Below are 22767 nucleotides of genomic sequence, written 5' to 3'. Positions count from 1 at the left end.
AGCCCAGTTTGAGGCTGCAGTAAGCTATAATTATGCTACTGCACTCCAGCCTGGGTGACAGAGAAAGACTCTGTCTCTTAAATTAAAAAAAAAAAAAAGATTTTAACTTTGCTCTACTCTCTCAGTATGGTAAATATTAAGAAACTAATGTTGGTATTATACTAGATGTTTATGGCATATATGATGTGTATATTATAATCAAGAAAAAAAGATTAAGAAATAGTTTAAAATAACTTCCTCCCTCTGCTCTTAAAATAGAGGTAAGGAGAAAAAAAATGGTAAATATGTGATTTAGTTCACCAAAGTGTAGTTAGATAGACATGTCTAAGCAAAAGGAGCAACTGTAAATCCATCTGCTTTGGGAAAACAGGAATGTGGTCTGGAATAGCTAGCAGAGATGTTTTTGAGAAACACAAAAAGGAGATACAAAAACCAGGATCATGTGAACTTCTGTAATCTCACTGACTGTCAATACAAATACAAGCCAATTTTTCTTTCCAGTATATACATTAGAAATTTAAGAAAAAATACTGATGCCTGGGTCCTATCTCCTAAGGCAATTAAATTAGTCTCTGGAGTTGTAGGGCGTTGGCAAGATAATTTTGTAGAGTTCTCCAGGTGTTATGGACTTAATACGTTCTCTCCAAATTTCTATGTTGAAAGCCTAATTGGCAATGTGATGGTATTAGGAGGGGGGCCTTGGGAGGTGATTAGGTCATAAGGGTAGAGCCCTCACCAATGGGATTAGTAGTCTTATAAAGAGATATGAGAGGTTGCTCTGTCTCTGCTTAGCACCATGGAGGAATACAAGAAGAAGACAGGTGTTTGCAAACGGAAATGGGCCTTTGTCTGACACTGGATCTGCTAGGACCTTGATCTTGGACTTCCTAGCCTCTTCCAGCTTTAAACAAATTTCTATTGTTTAAGATACCTAGTCTATTGTAATTTAACATAACAGCACAAATTAAGACACCAGGGGACTCCAATATGCAACCAGGGTAAAATAACACCAGTTTAAGTTGTAGAAGCGGACCTCTGTTGTTGTGGTAAACTCCTAAAATATTAAAAACAGACTAGAAGAAGAAGAATAGTAAGTTTTAATATTCTTACTGAGTTAGGCTATTATATGCAACTGAATTGTTAATTTGAGGGTATTTTACAATTTTTTATTAGGAACCAGTTACCTAAACAATGTAAACGCATTAGAGCAGGAGCATACTAGATCTCCAATCTAGTTACTGAAGCACAAATTCTATTGGCAAAACATGCATAAACATACACATTCTAGATGCAACACAGCAAAATGCTGATGTATAGTAAACCCATTCAAGAAAATATTGCAAATATTCAAAACTGATTATAAAACTCCAAACTACTTTTGAAATAATCTACTCCAAATCCTTCATTCCATAAAGGAAACTAAAGCTTAAAACAGTAGAGTTTTCTAATGCCACAAAGTGGCTTAATAACAATTGGATTAGTTCAGCCCAATGTACTTTCCATTCCATAACATGATAGTGAAAATTTAAAAGATTCCAAGCAGTTTCTAAATCCACTCTGATTCTTCAGTACTTAACAAAAGGACAAACTAAAGTAAATATATCCCCTAAATTTATGATGTTCCTGGAATTGTCATATGCCAGGATGCAGTCTCTGATGTTTGTTGAGAGCAGAGCGATATCTGAAGGATTTTCCACAATCATTACATCCAAAAGGCTTCTCTCCTGAATGAATTCTCTGGTGCTGAATGAGATATGTGCTCTGGCTAAAAGTCTTTCTGCATTCATTACAGTTATAAGGTTTCTCTCCAGTATGAGTATTCTGATGTTCAGTCAGATGAGTACTCCGGCTAAAGGCTTTGTCACATTCATTGCACTTATAGGGCTTCTCCCCAGTGTGAATTCGTTGATGCTGAGTTAGATGGGAGCTCTGGCTAAAGGTCTTTTCACATTTATTACACTGGTAGGGTTTTTCTTCTGTGTGAGTTTTTTGATGTTGAGCAAGAGATGAACAATGTCGAAAGGCTTTACCACACTCAGTACACTCATAAGGCTTGGCTCCTGTATGAATTCTCTTATGTTGTGTAAGGTGTATGTTCTGGTTGAATGCTCTCCCACACTCATTACACTTGTAAGGTCGTTCTCCAGTATGGATTTTCCTATGCTGAATAAGGGATGAACCATAACTGAAGGTTTTCCCACATTCATGACATTGATAGGGTTTCTCTCCAGTATGAATTCTTTCATGCTTAGCAAGAGATGAACTCCGAATAAAAGCTTTCCCACATTCTTTACATTCATAAGCTTTCTCTTGAGTATGAGTTTTCTGATGCTGATTAAGGTTTGAGAGATAACTGAAAGCCTTTCCACATTCATTGCATTCAAAGGGCTTTTCTCTCGTGTGAATTCTCCGATGTTGAGTAAGGGATGAGCAGTAACTGAAGGCCTTTCCACATTCATTGCATTTGTAAGGTTTTTCCCCAGTATGAATTTTCAGGTGTTGAGCAAGGGATGACCAGTAACTAAAAGATTTTCCACATTCTGCACAATCATAGGGTTTCTCCCCAGTATGTGTTTTTTGATGCTGAGTGAGGTTTGAGTGCTGGCTGAAGGCTTTCCCACATTCATTGCATTCGTACGGTTTTTCACCAGTATGAATCATATGATGACGGATAAAAGTTGAGGGCCCATTGAAGGCCTTTCCACATTCATTACATTTATAGGTTTTTTCTCCGGTATGAATTTTTTGATGTTGAGTAAGGTGTGTGCTCCTGGTGAAGGTTTTATCACATTCATCACATTTAAAAGGTTTTTCTCCTGTATGAATTTTCTGATGTTCCATAAAATGGCCTCTCTGGCTAAAGGCTTTTCCACACTCATTACAAGTATATGGCTTCTCGCCAGTATGAATTCTCTGATGCTGAACAAGATGGGTCCTCTGACTAAAGGCTTTCCCACATTCATCACATTTATATGGTTTTTCTCCAGTATGAATTCTTTGATGTTGAGTAAGAGATGGACCCTCAATGAAGCCTTTTCCACACTGATCACATTTATATGGTTTATCTCCAGTATGAATTCTTTGATGGTTTATAAGGTTTTCACTCCGGCTGAAAGCTTTTTCACATTCATTACATTTGTAGGGTTTTTCTCCGGTATGTGTTCTCTGATGGCGAATAAGAGCTGAACAATAACTAAAAGCTTTCCCACATTCATTGCACTTACAAGATTTCTCTTTTTTAACTGGGTTTGAATTCTGTTTGATGCTTCTTTTCGCAGAGGTCTCTTCTGGAGATGGTTCTTGTGTTACAAGGTTTGAACTCACATTGACACTTTTCCCAAATTCATTATTTACAGGGCCTTTTTCCCAACTGGGTATTGTCTTTTCAGTTACCTTTATTTCCTTTGGCAGTGTCTGTTGGTTTGCTTGCTGCCTCTCTAAACTGCCTTCACATTCCCAACTTTCTAGCAAGTTGGAACTCCAAGAATCATCTCTTTTGTGTTTTTCCACTATTACCTCTGGAGATAGCTCTTCTTCAGAAATGTCAGGCTCTGGGGCTGACACACTATTTTCAAGTCTTGTCTCCCAGTCTAAAAGAAAAAGAAAATTCCAGTGTTCTCTGAATAGAGAAAAAATAAACTGCTATTGTGGGAATTAATATAATGATACTAAAAAATAAATCCCTTGGAAAATTCTAATGGTTTTCAAATATATAGCCATATTATTTGGGGAGAAAGTTGGAAAGAGCTAAGGAGAATTATAAATAAAATACGAAAGTGGCAAAAGAATGTCTAATTCAATTTCGTAGATAATCTCTAAGAACCAGTTAGGAAATACATTTAAGATAATAGTTGATTAAAAAGGTGACAACAGAGATGGCTAAGAGTAGACAGAGATGAACTGAATCTGAAGGGGGCAGTTTGAATTGGGATTCCTTGCTAATAAACAACAAAACAAAAAATCCAAGAACCATGATTTAAAGACAGAACAAACAGGAAAGATTTATTAGCTAAGACCCCATGTGTTTTAGCCTGGAACACTGAAGAAATAATCACATCATTGCTAGATATGGGAAGAATTGTAAATAGTAGAGGAAATACTTCAGCAGGGAGAAACTAACAAGTTCAAGTCTAGGCATTTTGAGAATTAAGAAAAGTAATGGAGAGCTGGACTATAGTAGTGTTTGTAGAAGTGAAAGATGCCAACATCAGAATAACAAGGATGTTCAAATGTAGGATGGAAAGTATCAGCTCAAAAAAGGAAGGACAACAATAGCTAAAGCCTTAGAAAAATATGTGACAAAGAGCAGAGGCAGAGGGAAGATCCTTGAGAATAGTCAGGGTAACAGAATTAACAAAAATACTAATGAAAGAAAGCAGTTTATCAGCAAACACACAAAACAACAGAAGAAATGCAACCAGGACAGTACATAATCAGGAAGTAAAATGTTGCCCAAAACAAGAGAGATGACAACTAAAAGCAGCAGGGTAGTCAATGCTGGCAATATCCTTAAAGAACAAAGGCTGCGTTTAAAACAGCATTTCTTCAGTTTCAATGGTATCAGAAGTTTATAGCAGACCCCAGAGGATCCTGAATCTTTCCCATATTGCAAGCCCAGTCACTATTACTACCCCTACTACTATCACTGCAAGCATGAGCAGTGGGGCAGACCCCAGAGCTGCCTAGCATCCCCTCCACACCTGGCACTATGGGTAATAGCAAAGCATGTATTAGTGTAGGCAGCCTCACAGCAGTAGAATTTCTACAGGAGGGACAAGATCAAAACAATACAGGCTTTGGAAACAGCCGATTGTTCAAGAAATAAATATGTTTTCATCAACAGAAATGACACCAAGGAAGGTATGTTTGCACAGCAGGTAGCCATAAAGAACACCTCTGGAAGTACTTCACAATGAAAGATATGGAGACCATGGAGTCTGATGCTGCTAAAGAAGAGTGCATGGAAGTGGCAGATCTCCAACCCTGGTTGGAGTTCCACTCAAAGGCAACATGAAACAGACCATGGCCAATATTATCTATGTCATCATCTCCTCTACTCAATAACCAACAGAAGTACTAGAATACAAGGGGCAGGGCAAAAAATGAAGGGATGGAGAAAGTTCCCAAAGATCAGATTGAAAAATACCATCCCTATTGCAGAAAGCAATTCTCCCTTTACTACATGCAAAGTCTACAGGCATTGACCATAGTATTCTGACATCCCATGTGTGGAAAAGTAATCGAGGGTGTTGACAACCAGGGGACAAGAAAACAAGGTAGACCAGTGAGACAGATACATATCAGGGTTATAGATCATGATTCTGAGGGTCAAGATCATCAAGACAGCTCCGAGAAGATGGCAATAAAGAGGATAAGGGAAATTATGTAGACTAGGCCCAGGGTTAGTGGCCACCTCAATGTAGGTACTGTCACAATATCACTACCTGTAGAGATGTCTACAAAAGTATACATCATTTTTATAAAGACAAAAGTAGCCAACTCACCAGCTAAGAATAAATCTATTCTAGATGCTGATAAAGATAGGATTGAGGGCTGATTTACCAAGACAATCATCATCAGGTCAAATTCCAGCAATAAAAAGTAACCAATAGAATGGAGCTAAGTATCTCAAGTGCTTGCCTTCTGTTCACTGACCAGGTAACTGGAACTATATAAATTATCTATGCAACATGGGGTGTGGGGGTTATTATTTTTGCCTAAATAAATCTTTTTGATAAAAAGTATTTTTTGAAAAGCATAAGTTTTTCAATACACATTTAAATGGTTTAAAACGGTTTTCTATCTGGTCAAGTAAAACTTCATTTTTAGTTTGTGATAAAACTTGACAACTTGCTTTTTCCAAAAGTTAACTAACCATAAGCCCCAGTTATTAAAGTTCTTCTTTTTTAAAAAATTAAGCTTTCTAAAGTATGTCCCATGAAACCATTCTAAGAGAAAGATTTTACAGATGTGATATGAATAAAAAGTATTCATGGTTGGAGGCAGGGTGGGGGTTGGGGAGATGTTACATTCTATGTAATCCTGTTGAACATTCATAACACCTAACTGCCTATTTAAAAAAAAAAATCTGAGTGGTACTCCAGTTAGAAACTTGCTAAAGTTTGAACATGGCACACAATTTTCCCCCATAAAGAAGAACCTCACCTACATCCCATTAACTCTAGAGACGTATCCCTTACCTAGAATGACTAGGTTTGTTTATTTTTCTAGGGTCAGATCCTTAGGTAACTTCACGCAGTTTGAAAACTGATGATTTAGAAGAAAGTTATTCATAATTTCAAAAACTGTATGATAAAGTGATAAAATCAGAAGCTAGCTAGGTGCAATGGCTCCCACCTGTAATTGCAGCACTTAGGGAGGCTGAGGGGAGTAGATCACTTGAGCCCAGGAGTTCAAGACCAGCCTGGGCAACAAGGTGAAACCCTGTCTCCACTAAAAATACAAAAATTAGCCAGGCATGGTGGCATGCACCTGTAGTTCCAGCTACTCGGGAAGCTGAGGTGGGAGGATGGCTTGAGCCTGGGAGGCAGAAGCTGTAGTGAGCCAAGATTACGCCATTGCACTACAACCCGGGCAACAGAGTGAGGCTTTGTCTCAAAAAAAGAAAAAAAAAATCAGAAGCTATACATGTTACTAGGAAAGAATTAGGTGATAAAGAAATAAAGCCTGCAGGTATGCAATTCATTTTTGTTGAGTTTGGTTGGGAAAGAAAAGAGAAACTGAACGGTGGCCATAAAGATTCATATTGTGGAGTAAATGTATTTGGAAATACAGGTTAGGTATTTCTAGGTAAAAGTACTAGGAATGAAGCCTGTAGACCCAAAATAAAAAATTGTAAGGACTGAAAAGTATGGTGATAATTATGAGATCATGGTCCTAAAGGAAGTAGAAAGAGATGTAATGCAGAGTCCAGTATGAGAGGTGGATTTCGTAAAACGGTAGGAAGGACATCTCAAAAAGGGACATTTATAACATAGAATCTATGTTCTATAACATAGAATATATATTGCAACAATTAGTGACATAACAAAGCATAAGAAAGTCCAGAAAACAGATGCTTTCTCATTTCTCCATAGGAAATACTTTAAAGGGAAGAAAATACATCTACACTTCAGACATAAAATCCTCTCTTATCAGGCTGACAGTCAGAGTTAATGATATTCATCTGCTGGCATCCATGACTTACCTGCACAGGTACCTACTGGAATGCTTGGCTCCATGATCCATGGCTCTGTCCCTTGCTCTAACTGGGAAATCACATCAGGTTTAGAATCTTGGAGTCCTGTTCATTAGGGAAAAAAAGAAAGAAACCTGCAGTAAGGGAAAAGTAACATATCAGAATTCAATCACCGCTTTGTCTTTAGAAGAAATGACATGTAGTAAAAACCTGATAGAAGTGGATAACATATCAACCTTCAGTGTTATGTTAGCAGTTCCCAGACATGGTGGGAGTATAATTTGGGAACTGATCTGGGTTCAGGAAAATTATTATTTTGTCCTCTGCTTGCTAGGATGCTAGAAACCTTTTCAAAAACTTTAGAAATTTAGAAATTGTTGGTTACTAAACTTAAAGGCAAACTCCCCTGAGCACGAGAGAGCCCTCCTCCTGAACACCCCTTGATATTAACTCGGAGAAGTTATCCTTACCTATAGAGACCAGGTGTGTATAATTTTCCAATGTCACATCTCTGAACAAATCTCTCTGGCCAGGGTCCAGCTGTTTCCATTCTTCCTGGGTAAAGTCCACTATCACATCCTTAAAAGTCACTGATTCCTGAAATACCAAACATATTTCTGCTTAGCCATAAGCCTTTACTTAGGAAAGGGGTAAAGTTAGCAATACTGACAGAAGTTAGGCAGTCTATAGGATGTCTACAAAATAATCTTGACATTTTCTCCTTTATAAAATAAATGTAAAAACAGTGCCTCATCCATTGGGTTATTGTAAGAATTAAATAAAACATTCCAGGTGAAATGCTTAATTTAACATCTGGCATATAATAAGTGCTCAGTCAACATGGCCATTGTTGTCCTTCATCATCATCATTACCATCATCATCCCTGTGTTCCAACATATGTTAAGTATTAATGGTTTAACTATTATCATCAATAATATTTTTTACTACCTACAATGTGCAAGAGCACCCAAAGGTTTTTTGAAAAAGAGAGGTGGAAAGACTTGCCCTAATACATTTCAAAAGATAAAGTAATTAAAAAATGGCCTAGTTTGGAATAAAACAAAATGAAATAAAATAGAAAATCCAGAAATAGACTCATATTTATAAGAGTTGAAAGGCATTAAGCTGTTTTCAAATTGGTTAAAAGTTAATTATTTAATTTAAAAGTAAGTTAAAAGCTAAAAGTTAAATTAGTTAAGATGGATTAGCCACTAAATCATGCCATAACAAACAACTGTCTATGAAAAAAAAATTAAGGTGAGATCCTTACTTCACAACACACACAAAAATTCCTGCCAACCTAAAGATGAAATTTTAAAGAAAAAGTCAAAATAATATAGAATAAAAAGCAGGAAAATATTTGTATAAGCTTGAAATCTGGAAAGCAAAATTTACATGATGGAGAGACAGACTGATAGATACAACCACATAACAATGTAAAACATCTATCAGACATCATAAACAAAAGGCAATTTAACTAAAAAAAACTTCTGCACAATAAAAAAAAACCTACAGAGTTCAAGACAACCTGTAGAAGGGGCAAAAATATTTGCAAACTATTCATCTCACAAGGGACTAATATCCAGAATATACTCAAATCAACAGCAAATAAATAAATAGTACCATTAAAAAGTGGATGAAGTATCTGAATAAGCATTTCTCAAAAGAAGACATATAAACGCCCAAATATATGAAAAAATGCTCAACATCACTAAAGGCAAATCAAAATCATAATGAGATATCTCACCCCAGTTAGTCAAAAAGACCAAAAAAAAAAAAAAATAACAAATGCTGGCAAGGATACACCACTGGTAGGAAGGTAAATTAGTACAACCATTATGGAAAACAGTTTGGCACTGTCTCAAAAAAACTAAATATGGAACTACCATATGACCCAGCAATCCTACTAATGGGTATTTATCCAAAGTAAAGGAAATCAGTATACCAAAGAGACACATGCATCCCCATGTTTGCTATGGCTTTATTGACAACAGCTAAGATATAGAATCAACCTAAATGTCCATCAACAGATGAATGGATACAGAAAATGTGGTGTATATACACAATGGAATACCATTCAGCCATTAAAAAAAAGAATAAAATCTTGTCATTAGTGGTAACATGGATGAACCTGCAGAACATTATGTTAAGTGAAATAAGCCAGACATAGAAAGATAAATATTGCATGTTATCATTCACATGTAGGAACAAACAAAAACAAAATGAGTTCATAGAGAGTAGAACTGTGCTTACTAGAGGCTGGGAAGGGTAGTGAGGAGGGAAGGTTAGGGAAAGACTGGCTAACAGTTACAAAGTTACAGGTAGATGGAAGGAATAAGTTCCAGTGTCTATAGCACTATAGGGTGAATATGGTTAACAATAATTTTGTGTATAATTACAAGAAAATAGAAGTGAGGATTTGGAATATTCACAACACAAAGAAGTGATAAATGTTCAAGGTGGTGGATATGTTAATTATCCTGATTTTATCATTACACATTGTATTCACATACCAAAATATCACTCTGTATCCCATGGATATGTACAATTATTACATGTCAACTAAAAATTAAAGGGGAAAAGGGGAAAAGAAGGGATCAACTACCCACAAAAATAGCAACAATAAAGGCCAACAACCCAAATAAGCAAGTCACTGTGGAAAATGTGAAACCATGAAAAGATGCTCCCCTCCCCTAAAAATACAGTTAAACAGTAAAATATCAGACTGGGTAACACTGCTGAAGTGCTCATGTATACTATGGTGGAAAGAGAACCCAAATGCAATCTATCTAGGGGGCAATCTGACAAGATCTATCAAAACTTTAATGGATATACCATTCGATCCAGTCATCCTACTTCTAGGAATTTATTCTTCAGAAACTCTTCTAGGTACAAAGACATATGTACAATTGCCATTTCAACATCATTTGTGTGGAAGGAAAAAAAAAATCAAACTTACATGTCCATTAATAGGATAGTGGTTAAAAAATATATGGTACACCCATACTAAGACACTTTATATAGATAGTTATCAAATGAGGTATATCTATATGTACTCATTAGAAAATATGTACACAGGAGGACAGGCATTGTGGCTCACACCTGCAATCTCCACACTTTGGGAGGCCGAGCTGGGAGGACTGCTTGAGCCCAAGAGTTCAAGACCAGCCTGCGCAACATAGTGAGACCTCATCGGCACTAAAGATAAAAATAGAAATAAGCTGGGTGTGGTGGCACGCACCTGTAGTCTCGGCTTCTCAGGAAGCTGAGGTGGGAGGATTGCTTCTGCCCAGAAGTTCGAGGTTGCAGTGACCTATGATCATACCACTGCACTCTAGGGTATGATCCTACTTTTCTTTTTATGAATAGGAAGAAAGTTTATATGTAAATGAACAGAAAAAAATCTGAAAGAATACTCAACCAAATACTATTGGTGGGACTGGATAGTGGGACCTACAGGCAATGCAGGGAACTTCCTGCTTTTTTTTATTGCTATGTATTTAAAACTAAGTAAGAGAGCATTAACTTTGTTTAAAACATATAAATATATTAAATCATTAGGACTTTTCCCTCTAACCATGACAAAGCAACTGGACTAGTTCTTCCAATATAAATAAAACTGAACAATATATCTGAAACAAGTGTTTTCATATGTTGAACAGCAGGCAGGACAGAAGTGATACGGAGAGAAGGGAAACACTAACATGAGTCCCAAAATCCCCTTAACTTTTTGCCTGAGGAACTCTCCAGACTGCAGAGCAGAGAGGCAGAGCTCTACCAAAGCAGTGGTCTTACTGAGCTGAGGAGACCAAGTTGAAAGTTCAGAACTACTGAAGCAGGGAATCTGCAGGATACTGGAGAGGAGGGAGCTGCAGAGAAAAGGAATATCACAAATCTGGTGTAAATACAATCTCCATGGGCAATGCAAAGTTACCAACATGACATAACTGAGAAGTTATGTGCACAGCCGGCTCCCACAAACAGTTCCAGGACACTTTAGGAGCAGGACAAGTGCAGACTGTGAGGAAAGGGCATAAGCAGCAGGTCTGGTTGGCTCATTCCTTGCTAAATTCCAGGGACGCCTAGATCCTTGGTTCTGACCCTTGAACAAGCTCCGAAAACTAAACCTTTGAACACTTCCATGGTCACTAATTACTGACATAATTCTGTGTGCCTAGTCACTGATTAATGATGTTATTCTGTGTGCCCAGTGCACTGGGACAAGTTGTACCAAACTGTCAACATCGTTTAAAGAAACATGGAAATTTATGACGTGTACCAGGTGCCGAGTGTGGGGTCTATACTATAGCTGGTCATATGGCAGGTAAAGGCCAACGTGATCAGCAACCTTTATGAATTTGGACTCTAAGACTCAAGCAGGATTCTCTGGGTAGACATTTTTCTTGTTTCTGTGGCTCACAATAACAGAGAAAGTGCATCTGTATGATCATCACAGAGGGAGGGCTCGGAAGCCTGTACCTGATTTCTCTGGACTCTGCTTATGAATACCCTTTTCCTTCTGATCCTCTTTTGTATGCTTTGCTGTAATATTCTTTAGCCATGATTTATGCTACTGAGTCATATGAATCATTCCAACAAATCACTGAACTAAAGCATGGTCATGGGTCCCTGAAACACAGCCCTAGAGTAATGCTACACTAGATCAGCCCTAACATTGCTTACAGTTCAAAATACAGATGTCAACAGGATCAAGCTGTGGCCAAGATGGAATTAACAATAATTGGATTTACTCTCCTACATGAAATAATACATTCCAGACAAAATGAAACAAAAGTTTCCAACACACTGAACCTCAGGTAACAAAGAAAAGTGATCCCTGAGAATCAGGAAACAAATGATGTGAGCCCTATAATAGCTCTAGTTTACTGCCTTGAGAGTTTCCAAACACTGGTGTAGGGAGGTGGAACCTAGGAGTAGCCCAGCAGATTTCTGGAACTGAAGAGATAGAGCTGAGAGTTTGGAAAATCAAGATGACTAGAGTTCACAGGACACAGTACTGGAGAGGAGAGAGCTACACAAAGAGAGAAGCAAGGAAAACTGCAGAGGTTCCCTCTTGAGTATTCAGAAAAGTACCAATCTGTGCATGGGTGTGATGAAACTATCTGAGGCCAGTGAAAGAATCATCTAAAAGGAGTCATGGGACCAGTACCAGTGCTCAAAAAGGACTGGAAATACTTCAGCCAAAATGGAAAACTTCATAATTCATGAGGCATTGGGTAGAATACTCAGAATGGTCCTGCCTCTATAGTCGGGAATAAATAGCCTGAGACTAAATGCTGTTCCGAGCCCACCTAACAAATCTTAAAAGGCTCGAAAGGAACACACTGTTTCCAGTAACTTAACTGCATCCCAGAATAAGGTTCAATAAATTTTTTTTTTTTTTTTTTTGAGATGGAGTTTCCCTCTGTTGCCTAGGCTAGAGTGCAGTGGCATGATCTCGGCTCACTGCAAGCTCCGCCTGCTGGGTTCACGCCATTTTCCTGTCTCAGCCTCCCGAGTAGCTGGGACCACAGGCACCCACCACCACACCCGGCTAATTTTTTTGCATTTTTAGTAGAGACGGGGTTTCACTGTGTTAGCCAGGATGGTCTCGATCTCCTGACCTCGTGATCCGCCCACCTCGGCCTCCCAAAGTGCTGGGATTACAGGCGTGAGCCACCGTGCCCGGCCAAGAATATTTTATATGAATGTAAAAAATTCAGAACCCATAAGGTAAAATTCAGTGTGTGGCATCCAATCAAAGATTATCAGGCGGCTGGGCACGGTGGCTCACACCTGTAATCCCAGCACTTTGGGAGGCCGACGTGGGTGGATCACAAGGTCAGGAGTTTGAGGCCAGCCTGACCAACATGGCGAAACGCCATCTCTACTAAAAATACAAAAAAATTAGCCAGGCGTGGTGGTACACACCTGTAATCCCAGCTACTCAGGAGGCTGAGGCAGGAGAATTGCTTGAACCTAGGAGGCAAAGGTTGCAGTGAGCTGAGATTGTGCCACTGCACTCCAGCCTGGGTGACAGAGTGAGACTCTGTCTCAAAAACAAACAAACAAACAAAAAATTATCAGGCAATGCAGAGAAGCAGGAAAATACAATGCATAATAAGGAGAAAAGTCAATCAATTGAAACCAACCCAGAAGAGATGTTAGAGTTAACAGATAAGAACATCAAAAGTTTTTATGACTGTATTCCATATGTTCAAAACATCAGGAAGAGATATGAAAGACATTAAAAAAAAAAAAAAACCTAAATGGAACTTCTAGAGCTGAAAATGAGAATGTTTTGAGATTTAAAAAAATTCACCAGGTAGTATTAACAGAAGAGTAAGCTTTGAAGAGAGAGATTAGTAACTTCAAAGACACAGAAATCAAAGCTATTCAAAATAAAATTTAAAAAAGTTTAAAAAAAAGAGTCTTGGGGAGCTCTAGGAGAACTTTAAGTGGCCTGCTTTATGTGTAATTGGAGTACCAGGTCGGGGGCAGGGGAAAGATGAAAGGGGACCAAAAAACATTTTTGAGGAAATAATAGCTGATTATTTTCCAAACTTGATGATAACACACAAAAAAATTGCACCAAAATATGTCATAATCAAATAGCTCAAACTCAGTGATAGAAAAAAATCTTACAAGTAATCTGAGGAAAAAAGATACACAAATATAAAAAACAAAGATAAAAACAACAGTAACTTTTTTGTTAGAAATAATAGACACTGGAGCAACATCAAATACTGAAAAGAAGAAATCTGTCACACTAGAATTAATAGACAAAGGCAAAATAAAGACTTCTTTAGACATAGAAACCTGAAAGTATTATTCATGTAGACTTACACTATAAGAAATGTTAAAGGAAGTCCTTCAACCAGGAAAAAAAAAAAAGATACCAGATGAAAATATGGTTCGACACCAAGGTTTTTCAACCTTGGCGCTATTGATATTTTGGACCAGATGATTCTCTTAGATAAGTGTAGGGGCCTGTCCTGTGTATGGAGACATCACTGGCCTTACCCCACTGGATGCTAATAGCACTCCCTACCAAGTCTTGACAATCAAAAAAGTCCCCTAACACTCCCAAATATTGCTCCTTGGGGAGCAAAATCACTCACAATTGTGAACCACTGATTTATAAAAACGAAAAAAGAATACCAAAAATGGTCATTACACAATGAGCATTGTAATAATTATACACAATTATTTTCTTATTATTTAAATACCTTTCAAAGATAATTGGCTGCTTAAAGGAAATAACAACAAAGTATTATGGGATTTATAATATATGTAACAAGTAAAATATATGGCAACAATAGCATTAAAATTGCGGTGGGGGGGGAATGTAAATACACTATTCTAAGTAAAATGGACTATCACTTGAAAGTAAATGATGATTAAAACAAATATGAATCCCTAAAGCAACAAGTAAAATAGCAAAGAGTTATGGCTAATAAGCTAATGAAGGAGATAAAATAGAATCATAAGCATATTCAATCCAAAAGAAGGTAAGAATAGAAGGAAAAAAAGAAAAAAGACAATACAAATAGAAAACAAACAGCAAGGTAAAAGACTTATCCATATCAAAAGTCACATTATATTTAAATGTAACACATTACATGTAAGATAATATTGAATACAAATGGTCTAAACACCCCAAGAAGCAGAGATTTCCAGATCTGATTAAAAAAAAAAAGCACAACCCGGGTGGGGTGGCTCACGCCTGTAATCCCAGCACTTTGGGAGGCCAAGGCAGGTGGATCATGAGGTCAGGAGATCAAAACCATCCTGGCTAACATGGTGAAACCCCGTCTCTACTAAAAATACAAAAAACTAGCCAGGCATGGTGGTGGGCGCCTGTAGTCCCAGCTAATGGGGAGGCTGAGACAGGAGAATGGCGTGAATCAGGGAGGTGGAGTTTGCAGTAAGCCGAGATCACGCCACTGCACTCCAGGCTAGGCAACAGAGCGAGACTCCATCTCAAAGACAAAAAAAAAAGGCAAAACCCAACTACATGTTGCTTGTAAGTAACTCACTTTAAATATAAAGATACGAATAAGTTAAAAGCAAAAATATATAAAAATATATACCATATGTCAAGGAAATTTCAAGGCAAAAGATATTACCAGGCATTAAAAACACCATTTCTCAACAATAAAGGAGTCAACTGATTAAGAGAACATAACAATCCTAAACATTTATGCACCTAATAACAGAGCTTCAAAATATATGGTGCGAAAATTGGTAAAACAGCAAGGAGAAACAGATCAACCTACAACAGTCTGAGATTTCAATACCCCTTTCACAATAACTGATAAAACAAGCAGACAGGAAATCAGTGAGGATATAAAAGACTTGAACAACACTATCAACCAAGTTGACCAAACTGATATCTGTGGTATACAGAACAAGGCCCTCCCAAAAATGTCCATGTCCTAACCCCTGAAACCTGTGAATTTGTTACCTAACATGGCAAAAGAGACTTTACAAATGTGATCAGGTTAAGGACCTTGAGTGGGGAAATTATTCTGTATTACATGGGTGAGCTTAGGGTAATCACAAGGGTCTTTATAAGAGGGAGGTAAGCGGATCAGAGTAGGAGATACAAAGATAGAAGACAAGTCAGAGTCAGAGAGAGACAGACAGAGAGATAAATTTGAAGATGCCACAGTGCTAGTTTTGAAGATATAATAAGTAGACACAATCCAAAGAACACAGCAGCCTCTAGAAGCTGGAAAAGGCAAGGAATAGATTCTTCCCCTAGAACCTTCAGAAGAATGCTGTCCTGACAATCTATTTTGGACTTTTGACTTATAAAACTGTGAGTAAATGTTATTTTAATGCCATCTAAGCTTATGGCAATTAATTATAGCAGCAATAGAAAATGAATACATCTATAGAATATTCTATAAAACAATAGCACAATATACATTCTTTTCAAGCGCTCACTGATAGTTTACCAAGATGTACCACACTCTGGACAAAAAACCAAGTCTCCATAAATTTGAAAGGATTCAAGTCATACAAGGTATGTTCTCTGATTACGGATATTTTCACTGTCTAGATTGTGGTAATGGTTTCATGAATGTATATATGTCAAAACTTATCAAATTGTACATTTTTAAATATGTGCACTTTACTGTCACAATATACTCCCCAATTAAATAGAAAATACCAAAAGTACTTGGGCTGAAAGTGGGAAGAACTGGTACCATTTCTTTGTTAAGAAAATTCAGTTATGGGACAGGAATTAAGCAGGGGGAAAATTTTAAGAAGGAGGAGGGCTTGAGGTTGATTATGGCTGGTGAGCAATTGTTACCTTTTTTGTCTAAGTTCTCCATCAGTCCAGGTCACTTTTCTTCCATTAAAAATCATTAATGGTTCATAAATGGCTTACACGATAAAGCCTTCAACTTCTCATCCAGGTATTCAAGGCTTTCGTATTCTGACTTCATTCAATCATTTGTGTACCACTTGCCATAAACCATCTCTTCCATATTTTTCTGAATCCTGTGTAATATCTGTTAATTCTTACTTACGAACTTGTGCTTATAATCTTCTCTATACCTAGAATCCATACCTCCATCCCCACCACCTTACTTGTTCAAATATCCAAATGTCACCTATTGTTTTAGAGGCATCACAAATCAGCCATTCTCCATGAAACTCTCCTAATCCTTCCAGAGCACATACATTTTTCCATTCTCTAATATCTACATTACTCATTTCACCTTTCTTATATTTACCTGTTTTATTTTCTAGTAGTCATTTTGGCCTATTAAAGGAACAAGTTTTGGGGCTGGGCGTGGTGGCTCACACCTGCAATCCCAGCACTTTGGGAGGCCAAGGTGGGTGGATCATGAGGTCAGGAGTTCGAGACCAGCATGGCCAGCATGATGAAACCCTGTCTATACTAAAAATACAAAAAATTAGCTAGGTGTGGTGGTGCAGGCCTGTAATCCCAGCTACTCGGGAGGCTGAGGCAGGAGAATTGCTTGAACCCGGCAGGTGGAAGTTGCAGTGAGCGGAGATCACCACCATTGCACTCCAGCCTGGGTGACAGAGGGAGACTCCATCTCAAAAAAAAAAAAAAAAAAAGGATCAAGTTTTGTACTTATTTTGCTCTCCCATCCCTGGAGAATAGCAAGATACTAAGCAAGAGGTAAGTGGTGAATGTATTAGTTAAAGCTGGAGAGGCAGAGTTAGGAATGCGGTTACTAGACAGATAAGAGCCCAGAATGAACGGCCAACATTGATTTTTGGATAAACAGAAAAAAACAAAACAAAAAAACCACAATCACCCTCTAAAGAATAAAATGGCATTTCAAGAAACCACATCTTACCTGAAAACTGGCTGATGAGAGTAGATTATGTCCCCCTTGGTGAAGGGTGGAGTCTGGAGAGGACAGATCTAGGGGAAGAAGCAGGAGCCATATGACTTCTATTTGAAAATAACAGAAACGATGCCATTTCCTTTACATTTTAGAATGCAAAAAAAAGTTACAAGGTAACTGGGGCCCTGGTACCCTCCTCAGTAGGCTCAGGAGGTAAAGCATTGCTTTATGATTCAGTTTTGTACCTAGACACTTAGAAGTCATATGTATTATATGACTCATCTATGTTCCTTATTAAGTAAGGCAAACTATTTCTGCTGCCTTTTCTCTGCTACATATAAAATATGAAGAAATAATCCGATTACTTTCCAAAAGTCTTTATAGGCCCTTTGAAAACTTTGCTATTAAGGCAAATTAAATATCACAATGACATATGCTACTTACTCTACCCACCCAACAGAATGTCTTAAATTAAATAGACATGGTCAATGCTAATTGCTGGCAAGAATGTAAAGCAATTAGAACTTTTTAGATTGGCATATGGAATAAATGTATCAACCACTTATGAAAACTGGTAGTTTATACTAAGCTAAACATATGACTATCCTATGACTCAGCAATTCCACTCCTGTCCTTACATCCATAAAAATGCTTATGTCCATCAAAGACTTGTACAAGGATCTTCACTGCAGATTTATTCATAATATCTCAGAACTGGAAACAACCCAAATGCCTTTCAACAGAACACAGCATAAACAACCATGGTATTTTCATACAATGGATTACTCCAAAATATAAGAAAGAGCTACTAACATAATTAACAACATGGATGCATCTCATAAACATAATGTTGAGCAAAATAAGCCAGACAGAAAATAATGCATACTGTATGACTATATTTATATTAAGTTTAAAAACCAACCAAACTGATCTATAGTAATGAAAGTTAGAATAGTACTTCTGGAGGGATAACTGACTGGGCAGAGGCACAAGATACTTCTGGGGCATTAGAAACATTCCATATCTTGGTTATACTAGTTTACACATACATAAAAATTTGAAAAGGTATATACTGTACAGTATTTGTGTGCTTTACTGTATATAACTTATACCTTAATAAACAAAACAAAACAAAAAAAAACTTTGCTCTTGGGGGAATCCATTCAGAGTACTGGTTGACAGGAAAGCCTGATTCTCAAAATGACTCGTCTGGTAATTAATTATGTAAAATTATGCAAGTCCCTTGTCTTCTTTAGGCTTCAATTTTCTCATCTTTAAAAGACTAGAGGCAAATGTCTGACAAACATACCTTTCAAAATCCTCTTGAAGAGGAGATAGTGGTGAGGAAAACCAAACTAGGTACACCTGTTTCCACAAAGAAGTAAAACAAGAAAAATTTTCTCCTCTTAGAAATTTAATGTATGCAGAAATACTAGCGAGGGAAGATGTCTCTGGATATAAAAATTTGAATGAGATTGGCTGGGCACAGCGGCTACGCCTGTAATCCCAGCACTTTGGGAGGCCGAAGTGGGCGGATCACCTGAGGTCAGGAGTTTGAGACCAGTCTGACCAACATGGTGAAACCCCGTCTCTATTAAAAATACAAAAATTAACTGGGCATGGTGGCACGCACCTGTAATCCCAGCTACTCAGGAGCCTGAGGCAGGAGAACTGCTTGAACCCGGGAGGCAGAGGTTGCAGTGAGCTGAAATTACGCCACTGCACTCCAGCCTGGGCGATAGAGTGAGACTCAGTCTCAAAAAAAAAAAAAAAACTTTGAATGAGACATGAGGTATGAAGTAGAAAGACTAGCAATGCTGTAAGAGATGCTTGGTAAAAACTAAGAAAAAACAATCAAAACAGGTAAGGGTCAAGATGGATATTTATGACTACACACAGATGCATGAGATAGTGGCAATAAGCCAAGTGAATTTGCACCTGAAAAAAAAGAAGGGAAACCCAATATTTTAGGCATTAACCAAGGCTTGCTGGGCTGGAAGACATAAGACCTTAAAACTATATAACTTAAAAAAAAAAAATCAACTAAGGGACTAAATATAAAGACAGGGGGGAACATGAAGAATAAAAAGAAAAGCTAAACAATCAAATGGAGAGAACCCAAGTAATTTCAGGGAATCTAAATTGTACCACTAAGGTGCAAGGACAATCTCTTTGGGATACAACCATTAGGATAGGTCAGTGTCATCGGATTTTAGTTCCAAGATTCAAATTCCAGAGAGAGCCAACTGGCCTAGTGTGGGTTTCATGACCAATCCTTGTTTAAAAGAGAGCTAGGTAAAATTTACGCAAAATGATCTGATATAAAGAGACAGACTAAGAGATGGATTATTGTATGTGATGCAATAATCGTGAGTGTGAAACCTGATGGAAACTGTAGATAAACCAAAAGAAAGAAAAAAAAACAAAAGCAGCACCATGCTGGCAACAGTATGACATAGACAGCTTAGGCAAGTAGGGGTGATGAATAATATGGAGAAAAGCAGTTTCAACTGTTTGGCTATGTTAAGTTTCATTTTGTAAAAAATGTATTAATCAAGAAATTCTTAATGCTGTCATGCCTCAGAAAGCAGAGGAAGCAATAAAGGGAACTATTATGCTCAACTTGATTTTGACCAGTAAAGAAAAACTGTTTTGTAACAGAAGTCTTAAGAAAAAAAATGAAGATGTTATCTTGGAAGTTCTTAACAGTGAAAGAAAATGTTCTACATGCACAGACAGGTACCTAAGACTTTAGGAAAACAGAATCAAGAGAAATGTCTCAGGTAAGATGCTTTTTATTCCAAGTAACAGCAACCAACGGAACCAAAAACAGCAACAGTTACAGAAACCAACTGTGTGCCTGGCGCATAGTAAATGCTCAGTATGTGCTGCAAAAATTATTACAAGGAACAGAGGCTCAGTAAAGTTAATCCTAATGATAAAATTGTAAGAAATCCCCAAAATAAAGAAAAAACAAAGGCTTTTAATGAAACTACTTTGACTGATTTAATTCTGATAAACTTAGAATATATATTTTAAAAATCTACTGTAAAAAAGACTTGAAGGACAAAAAATTGAAGAGTAGTATGGACCAAACCTACATTATTCACATGAATAATATGAATAATGTTAAGATTTCTAATGATATTATTTTTAACAAATGCAAAAAAAGGACTGCATGATAATAGTTAGGTTAAACCAAACTTGATTGCACAGCCATACCTAAAGAATGTAAAGACAACACCAATGCAGAGGGAAGTCTATAGGGACACGTCATAAGCCTCTGTCCTTACCCTGACCTGTTCAATGACATGTAGGAAGAAATAGAAGGAATATTCATTAAATCTGCTAGTGGCATTAAGTTGGAAAGGACAGTTAAGACACTGAATAACTAAATTAGGATTCATAATCATTCTGAAAGCCTAAAACAAGTGACCAAAAAATTGGACAATCATAACTGTAAGTCCTGACATTAAGGATAATAATAATTCCATTACACAAAAATGGTATAAATCTAGATCACTGCAGTTTATGTAAAAAAAATCTAAAGTTTACAGTACATTACTGATAGTTTTTAAAGCAAATGTGATCTGATGCCAAACAGCAGAAGTATAATCCCAGTCAAACGAAGTAGTACATTATTCTTTCAGGTACTTTTCAAAGCACATCCAAAGAACTATGTTTACCATTAGGCACTGCATTTTACGAAAAATGCTGACAAGCAGGAGAGTTTTCAGAGAAGAGGTATAGATAACATCACACAGACCAATCAAAAGAAGTGAGGCTATATTGCTTAGAATTTATGAGGCGGAGTTGTAACAGCTGAATTCATGTATCTTAAGGGCAGCAGTGTGAAATTAAGAACAGTTTCCTTTTCTCTGGAGGACTCAGAAATAAGATCAACACAAAAGTTACAGGAACAAGTACATCTGTTTAATATAACAAACTAAAAAAGAAAGCCAACAAGGGAATAGTCTGCACCCAAAATGGCGAGTTTAATGCCACACTAGTTCTGGCCTAGGGTTGACAGACTGCCATCTGCCAAGGAGATTTCAAAACTAACTCTTTCATTGAAGGGATGATTACCAAGATGTCTTCTGACTTCAACATTATAATTTTAATATTTAATATTCAGAAGTCATGTGGGGATCACATATACGCTGAATGATTATGTCTTTTCATTCCCCAATGGAATGAAAGAAAAAATAAACTCCTCCCCCAAGTATCTCTCTATAAAAAAGAATCTCTCCCTACAATGTAATTCGGTTTCTTTGCTAATCCCTAAGCATACCGTTCCTTCCTTCCAGCTCTCCTGCTCTGATCTCAAGTATTTGATCCTCCAGTCATGACTGTTCTCAAGCCTCCATCAACCCACTCTCCCCCAAGTCGACCCCACTACCTTCCATCTCAGAAGCTCATCCCGTTCCTCTGGAACTTGAATACCAGGGTTCGCCAGGCAGCGTTCCTTCAGCTGATACCTCAGTCTGGGACTCAGATGTCTAGCTCCCCTTGCAGCGAGTCTGCAACACGCTGAGGTTTTCTATCCTAAAAAACACAGGATGGCGTCAGCAGCATACGTCACACAATCACACATCAGAGTCTTGCAAAGTGACCAAGAGGTCTTACACGAGAGAAGTGCCCTAAGAGAGCACTAGAGAGGCGTGTGCCACTCCGATGAACAAAAACAGAGTGGAGATCGGGTAAGCGGGTTCTGCCTCAGATCCAAAAAACCCTTGGTGCCCACCCTAGAATCTGGCCGGGGCATCCACAGACCTGGTCTCTTCCCTCTGTGCACATTTGTGACTCACACCCCTGCGAGGTCGGATAACACGAAGACACACCTGTTGCAGAGCGTTAAAGCTGGAAGGTGGATAAGCAGGGCGGGGCCCGGCACCCGACTTCCCCTTAGGCCAGAACAAAAGAACAAAGCCCTCCAAGGGATCAGGGCGGGACCGCCCCGCACAGACGGAGGCGAGGTGCGCCCCCTTTGAGGACTCCCCAGCTTTCTCCCGCAGAGGCCTCTAAGCGCGAAACCAGAAGGGTGACGTCACGGGTCCGGAGGGCTGGCTGTTGCCATGGTGATACCTGAGCTCCCCTCCCTTTATAGCGATCCACACACTCTGATCCCGGGTCCGGAAGCGCACTGACCGCCACCAGACCTAACGCAGGGAGCCGAAGCAGCTGGACTTCCAGAGCGCCAACCTCTTTCCACGCCTACAACCGGCTTCAAC

The 22767-nt window shown here is 38.1% G+C and overlaps 1 protein-coding gene across 9 annotated transcripts; it reads right to left on the bottom strand.

Annotated features, from left to right (window-relative positions):
- Positions 1 to 1079: 1079 nt before the first annotated feature.
- On the bottom strand, positions 1080 to 22767 carry ZNF184 (zinc finger protein 184). Of its 9 annotated transcripts, none has more exons than XM_078000824.1 (7): positions 22378 to 22767; positions 21936 to 22081; positions 17546 to 17613; positions 16522 to 16712; positions 7669 to 7795; positions 7208 to 7332; positions 1080 to 3590 (listed from the first exon to the last, which is right to left on the bottom strand). In XM_078000824.1, exons 6-7 carry the CDS (start codon positions 7239 to 7241, stop codon positions 1633 to 1635), a joined length of 1992 nt encoding a protein of 663 aa, XP_077856950.1. In that variant the 5' UTR covers positions 7242 to 7332; positions 7669 to 7795; positions 16522 to 16712; positions 17546 to 17613; positions 21936 to 22081; positions 22378 to 22767; the 3' UTR covers positions 1080 to 1632. The 9 variants fall into 9 exon arrangements, with proteins under 9 accessions (XP_077856950.1, XP_077856945.1, XP_077856947.1 ...); XM_078000819.1 differs by having other exon boundaries at positions 7208 to 7303; XM_078000821.1 differs by having other exon boundaries at positions 7208 to 7303; positions 16522 to 17278; positions 22622 to 22767.

The sequence above is a fragment of the Macaca mulatta genome, chromosome 4 (genome assembly GCF_049350105.2).
Source record: "Macaca mulatta isolate MMU2019108-1 chromosome 4, T2T-MMU8v2.0, whole genome shotgun sequence".
In the NCBI taxonomy this organism is placed as follows: Eukaryota; Metazoa; Chordata; class Mammalia; order Primates; family Cercopithecidae; genus Macaca; species Macaca mulatta.
Note: the sequence above shows the minus strand (reverse complement) of the source record. Positions and strands in the feature narration are given on the sequence as shown.